General features: G+C 40.1%; 1 protein-coding gene and 1 long non-coding RNA gene across 7 annotated transcripts in view; one reads left to right on the top strand and one right to left on the bottom strand.

The window, feature by feature from the left end:
• The window catches only part of FAM47E (family with sequence similarity 47 member E), a 70,329-nt gene that overhangs the window by 25,474 nt on the left and 22,104 nt on the right, over positions 1-22,751 (top strand). For 4 of the 6 annotated variants that reach the window (XM_001149314.7, XM_009447708.5, XM_009447710.5 and 1 more), the window contains exons 1-2: positions 10,629-12,921; positions 17,279-17,624. The exons of the other annotated variants lie outside the window; for them this stretch is intronic. In XM_001149314.7, coding sequence (XP_001149314.3) covers positions 12,848-12,921; positions 17,279-17,624 — 420 coding nt within the window. In that variant the 5' untranslated portion in view covers positions 10,629-12,847. Of the gene's footprint in view, positions 1-10,628; positions 12,922-17,278; positions 17,625-22,751 lie in introns of those variants that run through there. 6 annotated transcript variants of the gene reach the window in all.
• On the bottom strand, positions 1,981-12,350 carry LOC107974281 (uncharacterized). The gene is made up of 3 exons (XR_010156561.1): positions 12,209-12,350; positions 6,135-6,205; positions 1,981-3,046 (listed from the first exon to the last, which is right to left on the bottom strand). It is a non-coding gene; the product is annotated as an uncharacterized LOC107974281 (long non-coding RNA).

Genomic DNA, 22,751 nt, shown 5'->3' with positions numbered 1-22,751 from the left:
CCTCATATAAGTGGAATAATACAGTATTTGCCTTTTTGTCATTGTCTCATTTCACTTAACATAATGTCCTCAAGATTCATCCATGTTATACCATATATCAAAATTTCCTTCCTATTTAAGGCGGAATAATATGCCATTGTATGTGTTTACCACATTTTGCTTATTCAGTCATCCACCAATAGTCACTTGGTCTGCTTCCACATTTTAACTACTGTGAATAATGCTGCTATAAACACAGATGTACAGATATCTCTTTGATACTGCTATCACTTCTTTTGTGTATATATTCAGCAGTGGAAATGCTGGGTCATATGGTAATTCTACTTTTAGTTTTTAAAGAACCACCATTTTACACTGGTGGTGCCCTTTTACATTCCCACCAACAGTGCATAAGGGTTCCAATTTCTCCACATCCTTGCCGACACTTATAATAATTATTATTTTTTAAATAGTAGCCATCCTAATAAGGGTGGGGTGGTATCTCATTGTTGTTTTGATCTGTATTTCCCTAATTATTCATGATGTTGAGCATCATTTCATGTACTTACTGGCCATTTGTATATCTTCTTGGAGAAATGTCTATTCAAGTCCTTTGCTCATTTTAAAATCATGTTGTTTTTTGTTGTTGTTGAGTTTTAGGAGTTTTCTCTATATTCTGGATATTAATCCCTTATTAGAGATGATTTTCAAATATTTTCTCCCATTCTGTGGGTTGCCTTTTTTACTCTGTTAATAGTACTTTTGATGCACAAAATTTTAAAATTGTAATACAATCCAATTTGTGTTCTTTTGTTGTTGTTGTTGCCTGTACTTGTGATGTTATATCCAAGAAATTATTGCCCATTCTAATGTTGTGAACTTTTGCCCTATGCTTTCTTCTATGAGTTTTATAGTTTTAGTTCTTACATTAGGTTATGGATCTAGTCTGCATTAATTTAATGTAAATGGTATCAGGTAAGGGTCCAACTGTATTCTTTTGTATGTGGCAATTTTCCCAGCACCATTTGTCAAAAAGATCATCTTTTCCCCATTGGATAATCTTAGCACCCTTGTGCTAAGAGGGTTTATTTCTGGACTGTGTTCTATTCCATTGGTCTATATGTCTGTCTTTGTGCCAGTACCACACTGTTTTGATCGCTGTTAACTTTGTGGTAAGTTTTGAAACAAAGAAGTGTGAATCCTCCAGCTTTTGAAGTGCGGATTTGCTGGATATAGGATTCTTAGTTGATAGTTTCTTTCTTTTAGCACTTTATATCAGCCTACTGCTTTCTGGCCTCTGAAGTTTCTGATGAGAAATCTGCAGATAATCTTATTGAGGATTCCTTATATGTGATGATCACTTCTCTCTTGCGGCTTTCAAAATTTTCTGTCTTCGGCTTTTAATAGTTTGATGGTAATACTTTTGGTGTGTCTTTGAATTTATCCTACTTGGAGTTCATTGAGCTTTTTGGATATTTATATTCATGTCTTTCATTAAATTTGGCAAGTTTTTGGTCATAATTTCTTTGAATAATCTCTTTGCCTCTTTCTCTCTCTTACTTCTCCTCAAGGACTCCCCACAAAGCATGTGTGGGGCTGTTTGACGATGTCCTACAGGTCCTTTAGGCTCTGTTTTCTTCAATTTTTTTCTTTATATTCCTCAGATTCAATAATTTTCCTTGTCCTTTCTTCAAGTTTGTTGATTTTTGTGCTTGCTCAAATCTGCCATTGAATCTCTCTAGCAAGTTTTTTTAAATTTCAGCTATTGTACTTTTCAGTTCCAGAAAATTTCTGGAAACCAATTTCTTTTTGGTTTCTTTTTAGGTTTTCTCTCTTTTTATTGATATTTCCATTTTGTTCATACATCATTTTCTTGACATTTTCCACATCTTCCTTTAGTTCTTTGGGTAACTTTAAGACAGTTGTTTTAAAGTCTTTGTCTAATAGATCCTCCATCAGATCCTTTTCAAGGACAGTTTCTGTTGGTTTATTTTTTCCTTTGAATGGGCCATATTTGCTTGTTTCTTTGTATCTCTTGTGTTTTTGTTTTTGTTGTTGTTGTTGTTGTTGAAAACTAGACTTTTGAATCTAATAATCTGGTAATTCTGAAAATCAGATTATTTTCCTTCCCCAGGGTTTACTAGCTTTTTATTTTTTATTGTTATAGGCTGTCTCTGTGCTGAGGATTAGCCTGAAATATAAGCTTACAGTCTTCTTGGGTCTTTTCTGAGCCTGTCCCTGGGCACGCACAGTGACTTTCTAATATCTTCTGTAACAAGTGTATACACAGTTGTTTTGAATGTCATAGCCTTCAATGTCTGGCTTCCAAAAATGGAGAAAAAGAGAAAAATGAAGGGCAGAAAAAGGCTCTAATCGTTTAAATCCCCTGGAAGTTGCTTCAGCCAGAGGAGGTGGAGTTTGCCACAATGGGGGGGAAGGTGCAACAACAAAACAATGGCTGTCATTTCTTCTTCTGCACCTTTGTAAAGCAACAATCAGCAATCAGAGCCCTAATATTTGGAGGACAGTTTTTTTTTTTTCAACCTTGATTCCAGCAAGTTGTGTGCAAACTGCTCCAGGAACACATACACAGCTGCCTGACACAGGGCTGAGGAGTAGGGTTTGGCTACTATTGGCTATTACTGTGCTGAAATTCACTGAAATTAACTGCAGCTTACTGTCCAACTTTTCCCCTAGAAGTTGCTAGCTTTCAATAGACCCCAAAGTTTTAAAATAGTTATGTCAGACAGATGCTGCTAGAACAGTTGTTTAGGTGGGAAGTCGGATTCCTGGTGCTTTCTACTCTGCCATTTTCCCAGAATCCTCTCTCTAGTTTTAAAGACATAAGAATTTATAATATACTTTTAACTCCAGTGGTAATAACAGCACATTAAATATCTACTCATCCAAATAAAATTTGTTCATTAGTACAAAAATCCAGTGAAATCCTTTATAGAAGCTACACTCTTCACGTTGGTTCTTGGCAGGAAAGTCCCTCATCTGAGCAGCTTGAGGGCTAACAGGTATCTTCTCATATCAGAAGGAAAAAGGGGGAACATCTTATTTCCTGGAGAAAAAAGAACAAGAATAGCTGAAATGGAGGAAGTATGTGGCTTACATGTGATTTCAAGCTTGTGTTGCCAACAGATCTTTTCTATGCTTATAATAGGGTAAGGAATACAGGAAACTTATGGATAAATTTAGTGATATGGTTTGGATATTTGTCCCCTCCAAATCTCATGTTAAAATGTAATCCCCAGTGTTGGAGGTAGGGCCTTGTGGGAGGTATTTTGTCATGGGGGTGGATCTCTCATAAATAGCTTGGTGCTGTCCTTGCAATAGTGAGTGGTTTCTCGCAAGTTCTGGTTGTTTAAAAATGTGTGGCACCTCCTCCCTCTTTCTCTTGCTCCCACTGTCACCAAGTGAGATGCCTGTGCCCCTTTCATCTTCTACCATGACTGTAAGCTTCCTGAGGCCCTTACCAGAAGCAGTTGCCATTACCAAGCTTCCTCTATGGTCTACAGAACTGTGAGTCAAACAAACCACTTTATAAATTACCCAGCCTCAGTATTTCTTTAGAGCAATGTAAAAATGACCTAATACACCTAAGGAATGTGTTTGAGCCAATATTCCTTGAGTGCCTCTTTGTGCTAGGCACTTGGCTAAATACTTATTATTTCTATTGTCTAATATGGTTGCTACCAGCCTCATGTGGCAAATGAATACTTGAAATGTGGCTTGTCAGAATTAAGATGTGCTGAAAGTAAAATACACACCAAACTCTAAAGATTTAGTATGAAAAAGAATGTAAAATATCTCAGTAATATTTTATGTTGATTACATGTTAAAATCATATTTTTTATGTGGAGCTAAATAAGACATATTATTATAATTAATTTATCTGTTTCTCTTTACTTTTAAAAATGACTACTAGAAAATGTATACTTATGTGGCTCACATTTGTGGATTGCATTATACTTCTATTGGAGAGTGTAGCTTTACATTATTCCCATATTGCATCCCATAACAATCTTATAACATAGACTGCTGTTAGGTCTATTTTACTGAAGGAGAAACGCTGAGATGTAGACTGCAGTGAGTTGCCCAGCATTAGTAATGTACCCCAGAGGGTTCTCTTGTCCTATTTTCTGCCATGTAAGAACACAGCAAGAAGTAGTCAGTCTGCATCTGGGAAGAGGGTCCTCACCAGAACCCGACCATGCTGGCATCCTGATCTCAGACTTCCATTCTCCAGAACTGTTTCTGTTGCTTATATAGCACTCAGTCTATGGCATTTTGTTATAGTAGCCTGGACTGACTAAAACACATATTAAGCCACAAGACACCAAATCATAATCTCTGCTCATGTCTGATATAGCTGGCAAATAAATCAGCAAGGTTCACATAAAATTGCCATGGAATTTTGACAACACCTCCTGCTTTATCTAGTACCTGATACTAGCTCTGGGTCTTGTTTCACTATCTCTCCCAAGATTTTGTTCCTATTACTGCAAACTAACTTGGATTTGGGGCAGGTATTATTTTAGTATTTCATAACCCACAAAGCATTCTTTGAATTGTATCTCATTGCCACCAAGTAACTATTTTTCTGGCAACTTTTTTTTCTACTTCAGGTGCAGAGCATTGCTTAATCTTAAATTCATGGCACTCCACTATCAATTATATGCAAGACCCTCTCTTATTCATTCATTCATTTTCATCCCTATTCTCCACTTCTGTTCCTCTGCCCTCTCCATAGGCAGTCATTCTTTTTATGTTTTTTTGTTTTAAGTATTTTTAAAGTTGTATGTCTTTTTAAGTTTTAGGTTTGTCTAAGTTCTGGGGTACATGTGCAGAACGTGCAGGTTTGTTACATAGGTATACATGTGCCATGGTGGTTTGCTGCACCCATCAACCCATCACCTACATCAGGTATTTCTCCTAATGCTATCCCTCTCCTAGCCCCATAACCCCTGACAGGCCCCGGTATGTGTTGTTCTCCTCCCTGTGTCCATATGTTCTCATTGTTCAACTCCCACTTATGAGTGAGAATATGTGGTGTTTGGTTTTCTGTTCTTGTGATAGTTTGCTGAGAATGATAGTTTCCAGCTTCATCCATGTCCCTGCAAATGACATGAATTCATCCTTTTTTATGGCTGCATAGTATTCCGTGGTGTATATGTACCACATTTTCTTAATCCAGTCTATCATTGATGGACATTTGGGTAGTTCCAAGTCTTTGCTATTGTGAATAGTGCCACAATAAACATACGTGTGCATGTGTCTTTATAGTAGTATGATTTATAATCCTTTGGGTACATACCCAGTAATGAGATCACTGGGTCAAATGGTATTTCTAGTTCTAGATCCTTGAGAAATCACCACACTGTCTTCCACAATGGTCGAACTAATTTACACTCCCACCAACAGTGTAAAAGCATACCTATTTCTCTATATCCTCTCCAGCATCTGTTGTTTCCTGACTTTTTAATGATCATCATTCTAACTGGCCTGAGATGGTACCTCACTGTGGTTTTGATTTGCATTTCTCTAATGACCAGTGATGAGCATTTTTTCATATGTTTGTTTGCAGGCATTCTTCTTTTTTTTTTTTTTTTTTGAGACAGAGTCTCACTCTGTTGCCCAGGCTGGAGTGTAGTGGCGTGATCTCAGCTCACTGCAACCTCCACCCACCGAGTTCAAGTGATTCTCCTGCCTCAGCCTCCTGAGTAGCTGGGATTACAGGCACCTGCCACTGTGCCCAGCTAATTTTTGTATTTTAGTAGAGATGGGGTTTCACCATCTTGGCAGGCTGGTCTTGAATTCCTGGCCTCGTGATCCACCTACCTCGGCCTCCCAAAGTGTTGGGATTACAGGCGTGAGCCACTGCGCCTGGCCTGTCATTAAGTGTTGACATATGTCTTCTCTCAGAATTCTTATAAGAGGTACATTTTTGTTTTTTATGCACAGTTTTATATAAACCACATTGTAGTAAAAGTTTCATTCTGTTTTTCTTCATTCAGCAATATATTTTTAAAAGTCTAACCATGTTGCTGAGTATCTATCTAGACTATTGCTTCTAATGATGCCTAATTATCCATCCATTTTATCCACTCATTTCACAGAAATGGACATGCACATTGCCCCCAACTCACCAACACTAGTAACGATGCTGCAGCAACATCCTCATACATCTTGCCTTGTGTGTGAGAATTCCTCTGGATTCCTATACTTAGCAGTGGAAATACTGAGTCATAAGTAACATACGTATCAGAGTAAAACCAGGAAAACAGAAGCCACTCTAAGTGTGTAAAACTAAGATTTTAATGCAGGGAATAGTTACAGAGGTGATGAAAGAGCTGAGAGCCAAACAGGGGACATAGGTAATCTAGAGACTGGCAATAATAGGAAGCCCCTACTACACCTAAACTGCACGAATTGCTTGGAACCAAGAGTTTGAGTCATGTGACAAAAGCCGGAGTCATAGCGCCTGGTGGGAGCTCCAAGAGAAGGAAGAAATATGGATGCCTCTATAAATAGGAGAGAGATGGAGAGAGAAAAATAGCCTGACTGTTCCCTTCCTCCATCCCCAATCTCCTATTAGTGCTTTCCACTAGCTGAACCCAGCCCCCAATGCAGCTTGCTGACGCCAGGGCAGAGCAGGCAGGGGCAGTGAAGAACAAATCAGCCAGCAGGTACCATATACTTGGTTTGACTAAGTCCTTTCAGATTGTTCTCCTAATAACTGTTCTAGCCACACTCCCACCAGCAATGTATCCCTACATCCCATCTACTCTTCATGGCCCACTGTTCAACAAAGAGTGGAGGTACAGATCTCCACTATCTTCCTTTAAGTGTGTCTAGCCTATTGCAGATGCCTCAGGCATCTCCTCAAATCTAGCAGCCTGACCGAACTAAAGGACCCATCCATCCACTTAACCATAACCTCCTGAGGGCAGGAACCTTGTCAATTTTATCTGTAATCCCCTATCTGCCATCATGCTCAATGCTACTGACCAAGCGAGAAATGCTCCTGTTGACTATTGGTGTCATGCCTTTACCCCCATTGTTATTTGGTTTGCAGGTGTAGTCTACACTGAGGGCAGTTTTCAAGAAGCCACTTAAAACACTATGCAGGAAAATCTCTAGGGGGATTCTGTGGGTGAGGGAGAAGGTTGACAGTAAGCTGGTAAGCAAGGTTTAGGACTATAATGGTTGTCAAAACACTGTGTTGGTTGGTAAGTAGCCACTGCTCTGAGCAATTCTGAGTGACTGCTGTGCTTTGATGGCTCCAGCCACTCTCTGCAAGATCAGCAACTAAAGGAAGGTATTGCCATTATGATTAGGGGACTCTAGGACTCCGTTGTTGCAGTCTGGCTGTCCATCTTCCTGATTGGTTAGTGTATATGCTTTACTGGTTGTTAAATATTTTAAATATCCTTCCCCTGGATGAGTACCACAAAATAAGGAATGTTTAGGGGAAAGTCTGCAGACTTTAGGGTGCCCTAGGGCTCCCAGGAAGCTTGTTTCTTTATGTGATAATGGGGGAGAGATTTCTCTAGGATTATTTTCCTGATGGAAAATGCTGCATTTTTTGCTTTTTCTTAATGAATAACTTATATAGTAAAATGCACAAATCTGATGTATATAGCTCATTAAAATTTTACATATATACTAACATATCCACCAACTAGATCAAGATGTAGAAGATTTGCATCTTCCTAGCAGACTCCCTCATGCCTTCTCTTTGTCAGTTACCCGCCAAGTAACCACAATTCTGACATTTATCATTATAAATTAATTTTGCCTGTTTTAAAACTTCATGTTAATAGGAACACAGTGTATACTCTTGACGTCTGGCTTCTTTTGCTCAACATTAAAAACATACTTCTTTTGGGATTTATTTGACTATCTTTCCAATTTGTTAAGTTGGATTCTTAGCTCATTAATTTTCAAATTTCCTTCTTTTTTTGGTATTTTTTACAACTTTAAAAGATTGTGTCAAAATATATGTAACATGAAATTTGTAACTTTAACCATTCTTTTAAAATTTATAATTTGGTGGCATTAATTACATTTACGATATTATGCAATCATTATCACTATTTCAAAATTTTTTCATCATCCTCCAAAAAAACCTCTGTATCCATTATGCACTAACTCCTCATTTCTTCCTTCTCCCAGTCCCTAAAAATCTCTAATTTACTTTCTGTTTCATGAGTTTGCCTATTCTAGATATTTCATATAATGGAGTTATACACTATATGTCCTTTTGCATTTGACTTCTTTCACTTAGCATGTTTTCAGGGTTAATCCATGTTATAACTTATCAAAATTTCATTCTTTTTATGAATAATTTTCCATGTATGTATATGCCACATTTTGTTTATTAATTCGTCTGTTGGTGGACACTTGGGTTCTTATCACTTTTTGGCTATTGTGAATAATGCTGCCATAAACATTGATGTACAAATATCTCAGTTCCTGTTGTTAATTCTTTTAGGTATATACCTAAGAGTGGAATTGATGTGTCATATGGTAAACCTTTGCTTAGCTTTTTGAGGACTGCCAAACTATTTTCCACAGCAATTGCAAGATATTATATTCCCACCAGCAATGCATGAGTGTCCTAATTTCTCCACATCCTCACCAACACTTGTTATTTTCTATTCGTTTGTTTTTATTATTATAACCATCCTAATTGGTGTGAAGTAGTATCTCATTGTGGTTTTGATTTGCATTTCCTTAATGACTAATGATGTTGAACATCTTTTGATGTGATTTTTGGCCATTTGTATATCTTCTTTAGGGAAATATCTATTCAAATATTTTGTCTATTTTTTAATTGGGTTGTTTGTCTTTTTGTCGTTGAGTGGTGGGAGTTTTTAAATATATTACGGATATTAAACTCTTATCAGGTATATGATGTGCAAAGATTTTCTCCTGTGGGTTATCTTTACACTCTCTCTGTCTTTTTTTTTTTTTTTTTTTTTTTGAGACAGAGTCTTGCTCTATCACCCAGGCTGGAGTGCAGTGGCGCAATCTCAGCTCACTGCAAGCTCCGCCTCCTGGGTCGACGCCATTTTCCTGCCTCAGCCTCCCAAGTAGCTGGGACTACAGGCGCCCACCACCACGCCCGGCTAAATTTTTGTATTTTTAGTAGAGACGGGGTCTCACCATGTTAGCCAGGATGGTCTCGATCTCCTGACATCGTGATCCGCCCATCTCAGCCTCCCAAAGTGCTGGGATTACAGGCATGAGCCACCGCGCCTGGCCTCTTTTCACTCTCTTGATCATGTTTTTCGATATACAGAAGTTTTTTATTTTAATGAAGTCCAATTTATCTATTTTTTCTTTTGTTGCTTTGGCTTTTGGTATCATTTTAAGAAGCCATTGCCGAATTCAAAATTGTGCAGATTTGCCCCTATGTTTTCTTCTAAGAAGTTTGTAGTTTTAGCTCTTAAATTTAGGTCTCTAAGCTGTTTTGAGTTGATTTTTGTATATAGTATAAGATAAGGGCCCAACTTCATTATTTTGCATGTAGGTAGGATTTCTCCAAGACTTAGGGTAGGGATCTTGTCCATCTTGTTCCTAGTACTGTGCCTGACACACATTATATACTCATTCAACAACTATTGATTTGTTATATACCATACTAGGCACTGGAGATGCAATGGAGAAGAAAACAGACCTGATCCTCGTCACCTTGGTACTTTGTTGCTAGTGTTTGCTGAATAAATAAATAAGAAACCATCTATTTTCATGACATCTGCATCATCACAAGTTGATAATTGCTCTATATGGTAATTTTGACTCCATACATTGCATACCATAATTGTAGTCATTACTTAGAGAATCTCTCAGTCTCTCTCTCTCTCTCAACTCAAAGGTGAAATGTATTAAATACAGTAATCAAGTGAGTATATGTTATTTAAGAATGAGGTTGGTGATTTTCCAGGTGTTTATTTCTAGACTTTTTGCCAGGTAAGCTGGCCATTTCATTCCCAAAAGGATTATTCAAATATATAAAATAGTATTTTCAAACACTATTATATATTCCAGAAAAACAAGCATTTGAATAACAAAAACAATAGAACTTAGCAAACATGGTGAAACTCCCATCTGTATTAAAAATACAAAAATTAGCCCGGCATGGTGGTACGTGCCTGTAATCCTAGCTACTCGGGAAGCTGAGGCAGGAGGATCGCTTGAACCCAGGAGGTGGAGGTTGCAGTAAGCTGAGATCACACCACTGCACACCAGCCTAGGCAACAGAGTGAGACTCCATCTCAAAAAAGAAAACAAAACAAAACAAAAAAATAGAACTTGAAGATGAGAAATGGGAAAGCAGTCCTGAATTGGTAGAAACCCTAGGCATCTGGACAAATCGTTTATTTATTATTTGTTTGTTTATTTAAGAGTGATAATTTGCCAACATATTATTTTGCTAAATATTTTTAAAAGGATTATTGCAGCTGTAGAAAATATATAGAAAGCCATCTTAGGAAACTCTACCTCTTGCTTGCTGATATATAAATTGTAGTCAGCTTTTTCTTCTTTTTGTCACAACCTTTGGAGATTCCGGTAAAATGCCTCCTTCAGAATATTTCTGGGCATCCGTTATTTGTTTTTTTTTTTTTTTTGGTTACATGAATAAGTTCTCCAGTGGCAATTTCTGAGATTTTGGTGCACCCATCACCCAAGCAGTGTACACTGTACCCAATGTGTAGTCTTGTATCTCTTATCCCTGTCCTATCCTTCCCTCCAAGTTCCCAAAGTCCATTTTATCATTCTTACACCTTTGCATCCTCATAGCTTAGCTCCTACTTATAAGTGAGAATGTACAATGTTTGGTTTTCCATTCCTTAGTTACTTCAGTTAGAATAATGGTCTCCAGTTCCATCCAAGTTGCTACTAATGCCATTATTTCATTCCTTTTTATGGCTGAATGTTATTCCATTATATATATGTGTCTATATACACATATATACCACAATTTCTCTATCCACTCATCGATTGATGGGCATTTGGGCTGGTTCCATAGTTTTGCAACTGCAAATTGTGCTGCTATAAACATGTGTGTACAAGTATCTTTTTTGTATAATGACTTCTCTTCCTCTGGGTAGATACCCAGTAGTGGGACTGCTGGATCAAATGGTAGATCCACTTTTAGTTCTTTAAGGAATCTCCACACTGTTTTCCATAGTGATTTTACTAGTTTACATTCCCACCAGCAGCGTAAAAGTGTTCTCTTTTCACCACATCCACACCAACATCTAATTTTTTTTTATTTTTTGATTATGGCCAGTTTTGCTGGAGTAAGGTGGTATTACATTGTGGTTTTGATTTGCATTTCCCTTATAATTAGTGATATCTAGCCTTTTTTCATATGTTTGTTCACTATTTTTATATCTTCTTTTGAGAATTGTCTATTCATGTCCTTAGCCCATTTGTTGATGGGATTGCTTGTTTTTTTCTTGCTGGCTTGTTTGAGTTCCTTGTAGATTCTGAATATTAGTCCTTTGTTGGATATATAGATTGCAAAGATTTTTCCCGCTCTGTGGGCTGTTTACTCTGCTGATTATTTCTTTTGCTGTGTAGAAGCTTTTTAGTTTAATCAAGCATTGTTTGGACAAATTGTTACAAATCATTCCTGCAGGACTCCATTCAGCCTAGATAACCATACCTTTGGCCCAGTTCTCACAGAATTTCTACAGAAACCCTACCTCCTCAAAGTAATAAAAAGTTTATTATTTTGCTGCTGGGAAATATCTGCTGGGAAGATGAACACGCTTTCCCAGCAGAGTAATAAAAAATTACAATCTGACTAATATCAAAGAAAATAAAAATAACAATTGGGCTAATTATAATGATTACCTACATAGCTTTCTCCATTAACTAACTCACAACAGCTCTGTTAAGTAGGCAGGACAAATATTACCACCCCCGGTTCACAGCTGGAATAATAGTACTTGCATAATAATAATTCTTGAGGGATTCTTAAATGCTGGCACTGTGTTAATTTCTTTATATTCATCGAATATCCCCAATAACCCTACAGGTAGATACTATTATTTTCCCCATTTTCAGGCCAGGTAATTAATGAAGCTTAAAAATGTAAGTACCCTGCCCCCAGGAGTGCATAATTATTAAGTAGCAGAACCAATGCTTATATTTAAATCAGAAACACTCAGAAGTAGCATGAGAATTCAGTAAAAACGAAACACACCCTCATGCAATCCGTATTATGTGGCCACGTGCCTACCAGGGTCAGCTGGATGGTACTTGTCTGCTAGAAGTGAGTCGAGGCAGAAGAATCAACACAGGAGCTGGAAGGGCCTCTGGAAATCAGCTGGGGACTAGAGACAGGTGTGCAGCCCTCGGTTTACAGAGGCTGTGAGACCAAGAGAGTTCCGAGACCTCCAGAAAAACATCTCCCTGCTAAAAGGCTTTCCCAATCTTTAGAAATCTATTCATTTCCCCCACTTTCCATCCTCTTTCTCTTGCTATCTCTTTATCGCTCCTCCTGCCTTCTTCCTTTCTTTCCTTCAGTAAACGTTTTTTGAAACGATGATGAGCAAAAAAGGCCTGATCCAGTCTATGGCGCGTTTCGGTGGGAAGATGAACACGCCTTCCCAGCAGAGTAAAACGTGATTACACCAAGGACCGGTACCCTCTCCCTTCCCTCGGCCAGGTCCACGTCCCCAGGCGTCGGAGAAGGGGTTGGACCGCGCAGCGGGGCGTCAGAGTTGCCAGGCGCCCGGGGCAAATACTGGCAGCGGTGGTTGTGCGGTGTCCTAGCGACGGGGCGGCAGCAGGGCACACACACCGCCCAAGCCCGGACGGTGGCCGCGAAGCTAGGGCCACCATGGCGGACCGCAGGCGGCGGCTCCGGCTGGGGCCGTTGGCCCCGGTGCGCGAGGGCGTGAACTGCAGGTCCAGGTAAACACTCAGCGCCCGGGCCGAGGGCGCATCCCACGCGGGCCGCGCGGGGGCGCCTGGAGACCCGCGCTTGCTGGGGCCGGGGCGGGGGGAGAGGTCCAGCCTGCCTTCCCTCGTCAATGCTTCCTGTACGTACAACATAATACGCTGAGATAACCAGCGCTTGGCGCTGCTCTTTGCAAAGGATTTTTCCTGCTGTCATCCTCACAACCCCCGCCTCCCACGCCCCCAGGGATGTAGACTAATATCCCCATTTCTGATGGGAAAGTGATGGCCGCAGAGTCCGCTGCGGAGGCTGGTGCCCTCCTGCTAGCCACCCACCCTTCTCCGGCCTAGCCAACCAACTGTTCGCCAGATGCCCCGGGGCGCCTGGAGCCCTGTATCCGATGTTAGGCATCTGCTGTCCCTGGAGCCTTTGGTATCCAGATGGCGGCTGTGGCCAAGTGGAGCCCAGGGTTGGGGGAGCGCCTGGGGTGCTAGGGAGGTCTGCTAACATTTTGTACGGTTGTGGTAGCCTCAGAGCAGGAACAAGAAGGTTTTTGCTTTTACCGACTCCTTGACAATCTTTTGAGAATGGAATTCGTCTCTCTTCGAGACAGCACGATGTGGTGGTGAAGATTCCAAAGTCTAGAATCAGAAAGGCTTGAGTTGAAGGCTAGTTCTCCTCTTGTTTGCCTGGTGACCTTAGGCAAGTTGGTTGCTCCTTCTGGGCTCACTTTCCTAACTATAAAATGGGGCAATAACTTAGGAATCAGCTTTCTAAGATTGTCGTGAGGATTAATGGAGATAGCACATGTAAACTTGTCACTGGCACGTAGAACGTATCGTGTACATGTTAGCAATTATTCAAAGTTGTTTCTAGCAGTTATTCATAAGAGCTTCTTTGGGAAGCTTCTCCCCCCCATTTAAAAATTTTGTTTTGAAGTAACTGTAGGCTCACAAGAAGTTGCAGAAATAGTACAGAGGTCCCATGTACCCTTCCCCTAGCTGCTTACAGTGGTACCATTTTACATAACGATAGCACATTGCCAAACCAGGAAACGTCATTGGCAGAATATGCTAATTGAACTAGAGACCTTACTTGGATTTTATCAGCTCTTACTTGCGCTCAGGTGTGTGAGTTCTGTAACATTTGGTCATATGTATACATAAAGATACAAAACTATTCCTTCCCCACAGAGGAACTCTTAGTATTACCCCTTTGCTGTCACTTCTTTTCCCACCCCAGCCTTGTCAATCGCTAAGCTGTTCTCCATATCTGTAAGTTAGTTCTTTTGAGAATGTTAGATAAACAGAATAATACAGTATGTAACTGTTTGAGACTGGCTCTTTTTCACTCATCATAAAGCCCCTGAGATCCATCCAAGTTGTGTGTATCAATAGTTCATTTTTGTTGCTGAGTCGTGTTCCTTGGTGTGGATGTACCACAGTTTGTTTATCCATTCACTTGTTGAAGGACATTCAGGTTGTTTTGGACATTCCAGTTTTGGGGCTATTATGTAGAAAGCTGCTATCGACATTTGTATATAGAATTTTCTGAGAACATACTTTTTCATTTCTTTAGGATACATGTCCAGTATCCTTTTGCAATTCTTAAAGAGGGAAATATCCATATATCATGTACTAGTGTCTGTGAAAACAGTAAATATTTAGAAAAATTGTTTTCAGTTTTATTTTATGGGCCAAGCGAGATTTTTCCTGAACCTAACATAATGCAGAGTGGTAAGCTTATTAACTATGAGAGGCCATGTGGGGGAGAGGAAAGCCCTCCCTTTACACTGGTTGCCTTACTCTCCTTTTGGAACTTAGTTTCCTTATTGAAAAGAGGAAAGCGGTAGCCAGGCATGGTGGCACATGCCTGTAGTCCCAGCTACTCAAGAGGCTGAGGTGGAGGGATCACTTGAGTCTGAGAGGCAGAGGTTGCAGTGAGCCAAGATTACACCATTGCACTCCAGCCTGGGTAACAGAGTGGAACCCTGTCTCGAATTAAAAAAAAAAAAAAGAAAGGAAAGAAATGAGGAAAGTGGCTCACACCTGTAATCCCAACACTTTGGGAAGCGGAGGCAGGAGGATCACTTGAACCCAAGGTTTGAGACCAGCCTGGGCAACATAGCAAGACCCTGTCTCCTCTCTCTACAAAAACAATTTAAAAATTTAGCTAGGCATGGTGCCGCACACCTGTAGTCCCAACTACTTGGGGGACTGAGATTGGAGGATCCCTTGAACCCAGGTGTTTGAGGCTGCAGTGAGCTATTGAGCTATAATTGCCACTGCATGCTAGCCTGAGCAACGGAGTGAGACCCTGTCTTGAAAAAAAAAAAAACCAGAAAAAGAAAAGTGAAGAAAGTAGACTGGATTTCTTTTAGGATCTCTGCCAGTTCTAACATTCTATGAAGTTTCAGCTCACTGCCACGTACATTCCCCGTTTTGAGTTGTATGGCTGTACTTAAACAAAAATATTTGTTCTCAGATTTGATTTCATGAAGTGCTTGGATGCATGAGTTAGTTGTAAACGTGCATATAATGAACTTTGTAAAGACATTTAATATGGAGGGTTACTTACTAATAGGTAATGCTGAATGGGTCATTAATCTTATGATTAGATGTAATTTCAGCATCTTTCTGCCATTTAGCTATTTAAGAGTGATCTGTTAAATGCAGAGAGTAACTTTTTGTTAAGTTCATCTTTTTGTGTCCTTTCATCTAGATCTTCACAGTAGAGTTGGGTTAAGCCCTTAAAACAACACATACACATCTATGCAACAAGTAAGAAGTTTCTAGGACTCACTAGAAAAGAATTGGGGTCAGGCCGGAATCTCTTAAAAAAACTTTGTAGCAATGGGTGTAGCAAGGATTAGATTTGGTGTAAAAAGACATTATAGATAAAAGGGGTCTGAAGGTGGAAGAGGCTTCAGGGAAGGACACAAAGACTCTAGAATTACCTAACTAAGGCACTGTAATATGTGAGGATAATGAGACGCTCAGATTGCAAGTCGTGGCTTTGGTGTTCGCTGGTTGTGTTAGGTTATTCAGGAGCTTGTTCTATTTTCCTTCCTGTTTGCCCATCTGTCTCTTCCATCTCATCTATATGCCCTAACTACTCAATGCTAACAGGGGGCTGGTGGATAAAGAGGCTGAGTGAAGCAGCTATATATATGGCGGTGGGAGAGGTGGAGGTTGTGAATGAGAGAGCAGATGATTTGTCTCCAGTGGGCAACCAATATACCAATTGGGGCTCCTTGGATAAATGGACCCACTTTTCACAGATCTTGAAAAATCTGGCTTTTCAAGAGGAGCTATTTTTCCCGATTATTTATGTGAACATTTTTATTTATCATAAACTCCAGTAGAGTGATTAAGCACCTTTTTCTGGAGCTGCCTACCTGGGTTAAACTCCCAGCTCTACCATTTATTAGCTGTGTGACCTTTGACAAGTGTTTTGTTTTTTAACTTCTTTGTGCTCAATTTTCTTATCTGTAAATGGGAATAATACTCGTGCCTAATTCATAGGGTTGTTATGAGATTTAAATATGCTCGTATGTGTAAAGCACTTAGAGCAGTAGAACAGTGTCTGTTATACTGAAAATTCTCAATTTATGTTAGCTATTATGATTCTTATTAAAACACAAGGAGGACCAAATGACAGGTTTGTTGGCCCAATGTAGCCCATGGACAGCCATTTTGCAGCCTTTGATCCCCAGAGTTTAGGGGGAACCCACAGAGGTTACATGAAGAGCCAACGCCATTCAGCTAGTTAGGGGCTGAGTTGTCAGTGGGATCCAGGTTCTTCCCGCCCAACTGCACTCTGTCCCTTTTAGTGAAGAGAGAGAGTCCTTGGGAAAGGCAACAACTTGAGTGTCCTTCACAAAGCGAATGGAGAGATGAAATGTGGTGGCGGCAGTTGGAATAATGAACTAGATTTATATAGAGTGACATGGAAGGGTCTTTAAAATATAGTGCTGGGTAAACAAGAAGCCGAATAGTGCCATTTACGTAAATTAAGAGTGCATGCACACATAAGGATGCTTCAGAATTTCAAGGATGTGTACAAACAAAGGATATATTCCAAATCCACTAGGGCAATTTTGCTTTTGCAAGGGAGACCAGTGAGAGTCGGATGTGGGGATAAAATAGACAAGAAAGCAAGAGAGGGGCCTTGTACAGAGCAGCGATTCTGTGCTATGAACTAGGAATATGATTAACTCCAGCTTCTCCAGTGAATCCCTCTTCCCCTACGCCCCACCCTAAAAGCTGGAGACCAGCCTTTTTACTACCTCCTTCTCCCACCCAAGTCCTGTGGTTAATATGAACAGGCATGTGGTATTCTAGGTACAAAGAGAATCTATCTACCTTCCAGATGTTTCACAAAGCACAAGAACGGGCTGAAGTTCCCCACCTCTCTGCACAGCCGGCAGTTGGTATTTCCAAGAAAGGGGCTGGACGACTTCAGGAAGGGCTGCCCGCCTTGCACTGGTCTGGTGACTCAGGTCCCTGTGGAGAGCTTTCTGCCCCAGATTTATCACAGAGCTCCCCAACTGGCCCCAAAGAAGAGGCAGATCAAGCTGCTCAAGGAAGCAGACCTGCTTTCCAAGCTCTCGCCAGCCCAGCAGGCTCGGAAGGCATTCCTGGAGGACGTGGAGGCCCACCTGACCCCACATCCCTTAGCGCTCTACCCGAATCTGGAAGAAGCTATGCCCATAGAGGTGATGTGTCCTAGGGTTTGTGGGAGGGGCTTCACTGGGGCCTTGCAAATAATTCTATCTAAATGTCTAGGAAGTCCCCATGAGAGGGTGACATATTTATAAGAGGAGCGATGAATGTCTCCCCCAGGGTGCGAGTTCTTGTGGGCCTCAGAGCAGCCTTCTGTCCTCTGTTCCCAGAAAACACAATCAGCAGCAACATGCACACTGCTCTCTTTGCTTCCTGTGAAGCCCTTCAATTTACAAAGATGCCACAAACCAGAAACATATGACTTCTATTCCCCATAATTTCTACCCATCTACTGTACTTTGTGTTGTGACTTTTTGGGGAGAGGAGGAAACAATGAGAGGGAATTGTCTAGTCTTATTTTTGTCACTTTAGCCTGGTATTAGGAGGTGCCCTTAAATACTTACTAATGGGTGGAAAGAATGAGACCAGAAAGGTCGTGGGGAAAATCCTCCTAATGGTCCAGACTAGGGCTGGACAGCAGCAGCTCTGTGATGTCACCAATGTCCCAGGCCTCTCCTGACTTTAGCTCTATATCCTTAGTATGCATCTCTTGTCTTTGTATCTCAAAGTGGCTTCCATGCTTCCAGGCATTGAGTCTGTATTTCAGACAAGAAGACTGAAGGGACAAAGGTTAAAGGGTGCATGCCAGCTGACTCTGTCTTTTAATTAGGCAAATAATAGCTTTCCCAGTAAACATCTCTTTCATCTGACTACTCCTAGTTGCTAGGGAGTCTAGCAAATGGAGTTTCAGAGTTGGGCATTGAACCTGAGCAAAACCCAGGTTCTATTAGGTTTAAAGAGAAAACGTAGAATGGATATTGGGCAGGGAGCTAGCAGTGACTGCAACTCCATCCGCATCGCTGCAGCCTGTATTCTACACAGAGAGCGAGACAATGGTTCAGAAAGGCAAATCTCTGCTCAGAGCCTTCCAGTGTCCCCTTCTCTCTCAGAGAAAGCCAGAGTTCTTGCTGGGATCTGAAAGGCCTTGGCATTCTGCTTTCCACAGTACCCCTGTTCTGCTCCCTCTCCAACTTCAGCCCTGCTCCTGCCACTCCAACCACTCTGGCCTCCTGGCTGCTCCATCAACATTATGAGCATGTCCAATTCAGCTCTCTGTTCTGGTGCCTGGAACACTTGCTCCAGACGGCTGCTTGGCTTACTCCTTCACTCCCTTTAGATCAATGCTCAAATGTCTCCTGATGGGAGAGGCCTGTATAAAATAGCACTTCCCTTCCACCCTCACATCTACTCCTTACCGTGCCCTACTTTTCACTGTAGCACTTGCCACCACTGAGCTCCTCCCACAATGAAAGCTTATAAGGGCAGGGACTTTATTTGTGTCTTTCACTGTGTACCACCAATACCTGTCCTATGGCAGACACTCAATAAATAATTTTGAATGAATGAATAAATAAATGATCAGTGAGAGAGAAGTCTACAGAAAGGACAGCTAGAATCGCTGATCGGTTAATCTCTCTCTGGGGCTTTCCCTCACTGCCTCCTGCAGGCCAGAACTTCTGAGTCCATGACAAAGAGATTGATTATTTCCACACCTCAGACGGCACATGAGCATGGCTTGGGATTGTGGTGCTTATTTCCATGTGTGACTTCTGCAAATAGGTGTGTTGGCTTCCTGCTGAAGCAGGATCTCTTATGGTGCTAAGGTGGCCATCAGAAGATCCAAGTTTAAGCCCTACCCACTTAGCAACCCCAGCAGAAAGAGAACGCACCTTTTTGCATGATCCCAGAAAACTTCCATAGCCTAATTATCATGGATCCAACTTTGATCATGTGTCTATTTCAAAGTCAGTCACTGTGGTTCTGATTGTTTGGTCTGCCTTAGGAGTGAGGATGGGGTCAGGCTAATTTAGACCATGCAGGTTGAGAGTGGAGAGAGAGGTGGTTCTCCAAGGAAAAATCCAGATATTCATGAGAGGGAAAGTAGATAGCGGGCAGTCAAAAACCACAGAAATCCTTTAGAGGCGCTTCACTCAGTGGGGCGTTTGGGGACAGGGGTAGGCCCAGAGACATATTCCATTCTAGAGGAAGTAGAACTTTAGTAAAAGACTGTGTACCCAGTGTCCAGGTGATGGGAGGTTTATCCAAGTGGTGCTGATTATAATCCCAAAAGACATAGTCCCAAACATCATAATCGTGAATGTTGAGATCCCCAAAGTCTAAAATCCCACAAATCACAATCCTGAAAGATTGAATTCCTGAATGTTGAAATCCTGAAAGCCAAATTCTGGGGAAGGGATTAGTGTGTTTTTGGTTGTATGCAGGATAGTTGCATCGTGGTAGGTGGACCTATTACCTTGCTATTGTCCTTATTTGGAAATTAAATATGGTTTAAGGAGATGAGTATGAGTGTCAACCTGACAAGAGGTGGACTTGTGGACTTAATTTTAGGTGTCAGTTTGACTGGATTAAGGAATTTCCAGAAACATGGTAAAGTGTTATTTTGGATGTGTCTGAGAGGGTGTCCCCAGAGGAGATTAGTATGTGAGTCTGAGTGGAGCAGGCCAGAAAGATCTACCCTCAGTGTTTCTGTGCTTCAGAGATCACAGAGTAAGTGAAAATGCAGGTGAAAAATACAAGAGATCTCCTCTGCCAAATTATTCAATTGTGTACAATTTATGCCTCTTCACATATAACACCGTGGTTGCCTTTGAGCATGTGACACTGTCAGAGAATTAAAAGAATTTGACAAGCTCAGCAACCTTCTGAACGAGACATTTGCTGATATTGAGATTCCTCCAGTGTCATAACCACATAAAATGGTGAACTACTCTTGGTTAAAGATTTGACTGTCAAGAAAGATAGACTTCTTATATTTACCACTAAATCTAACATAGAAAAACTAGTGCATGTTTCGCTTTGGCTATTGGATGGGACTTTCAAGACTGTCCCTACTTTTTAAAATCAATGATATACAATTCATGCCCCTGTTGGATCTGGAAATTCTAAAACTTATCTACTTCTTTATATATTAATGACTGGAAACAAATGAAGTATTTTATAATCACTTATTTGAAGATGTGGTGGACTGTGCAGAAGAAAATGGATTTCTTGGAACTCCCAAACCAAAATGACAGGTTTGGAATTAAGTGTAATCAAAGCTTCTAAAAGTGAACCTGAAAGAGTTATCAATAAAAATTTTTCTTCATGTAGTTTAACACATGTGGCAGAAATTCAGATGAATGGATTGGTCATGAGATTTGGCAATGACAGAAACTTGAGTTTAAAAATGAATCATTTCATGATCCTACACCCAGAAAACCTTGAAGATTCATCCAAAAGACTCCTAGACCTGATAAACGACTTCAGTAAAGTTTCAGGATATGAAATTAATGTTCAAAAATCAGTTGTGTCTCTATACATTATCATTGCTGAAGCTGAGAACCAAATCAAGAACTCAATATCATTTACAATTGCCACAAAAAACTAAAATACCTAGGAATGCATTTAATGAAGGAAGTGAAAGACCTCCACAAGGGGAACTACAAAACACTGATGAAAGAAATCATAAATGATGCTAATAAATATAAAAACATTCCATGTTCATGTAAAGGAAGAATCAATATTGTTAAAATGACCATACTATCCAAAGCAATCTACAGATTCAATGCCATTCCTATAAAATTACCGACATAATTTTTCAAATAATTAGAAAAAACAATTCTAAAATTCATACAGAATCAAAAAAGTGTCTGATTAGCCAAAGTAATCCTAAGCAAAAAGAACAAAGCTGGGGTCATCATGTTACCCAACTTCAAACTATACTGCAAGGCTACAGTAACCAAAACAGCATAGTATGGGTACAAAAATATGCCTATAGATTAATGGAACAGAATAGAGAACCCAGAAATAAAGCCACACACCTACAACCAGCTGATCTTTGACAAACTTGACAAAAATAAACAATGGAAAAAGGGCACCCTATTCAATAAATGATGCTGGGAAAACTGGTTAGCTATATGCAGAAGAGTGAAACTGTGTCCCCATCTCTCACCATATACAAAAATTAACACAAGGTGGACTAAAGACTTAAATGTAAGACCTGAAACTATACAAATTGTAGAAGAAAACCTACAAAAAACTCTTCCAGACATTGGCTGAGGCAAAGAATTTATGACTAAGACCTCAAAAGCAAATGCAACAAAAACAAAAATAGACAAATGAAAGTTAAGCTAAAGAACTTTGAACTGCAAAAGAAACTATCAACAGAGTAAACAAACAGCCTGCAGAATGGGAGAAACTATTTGCAAACTATACACGTGACAAAGGATTAATGTCTAGAATTTATAAGGAACTTAATTCAACAAGAAAAAACAATTCCATTAAAAAGTAGGCAAAGCCATGAAGTCTCCCCAGGAGGTTAAGGCTGCAGTGATTGCACCATTGCACTTCAACCTGGGTGACAGAGTGTGAGACCCTGTCTCAAAAAAAAAAAAAAAAAAGTGTACAAAGGACATGAACAGCCACTTCTCAAAAGAAGACATACAAGCAGCCAACAAACATATGAAGAAATACTCAACATCAGTAATCATCAGAGAAAAGCCGATTAAAACCACAATGAGATACCAGATACCATCTCATATCAGTCAGAATAGCTATTATTGAATTTAAAAAAATAACAGATATTGGCAAGGATGCAGAGAAAAGAGGATGCTTATACACTGTTGATGAGACTGTAAGTTAGCTCAACCTCTGTGGAAAACAAGATGGAGATTTCTCAAAGAACTAAAAATAGAACTGCCATTCAACCCAGCAATTCCACTACTGGGTATCTACCCAAAGGAAAAGAAATTGTTTTATCAAAAAGACACCTTCACTTATATGTTTATCACAACACTATCACAATAGCAAAGTCATGAAATCAACCTAAGTGTCCATCAATGATGGATTGGGTAAAGATAATGTGGTATGTATATACCATGAAATACTATGCAGCCATAAAAAGAATGAAATCATGTCTATCGTAGCGACATGGATGGAACTGGAGGCCATTATCCTAAGTGAAATAACTCAGAATCGGAAAATCAAATACCATGTGTTCTTGCTTATAAGTGGGAGCTTAACAATGGGTATACATGGTCATAAAGATGGAGATAATAGAC

Source organism: Pan troglodytes, chromosome 3 (assembly GCF_028858775.2).
Source record: "Pan troglodytes isolate AG18354 chromosome 3, NHGRI_mPanTro3-v2.0_pri, whole genome shotgun sequence".
Taxonomy (NCBI): Eukaryota; Metazoa; Chordata; class Mammalia; order Primates; family Hominidae; genus Pan; species Pan troglodytes.
Note: the sequence above shows the minus strand (reverse complement) of the source record. Positions and strands in the feature narration are given on the sequence as shown.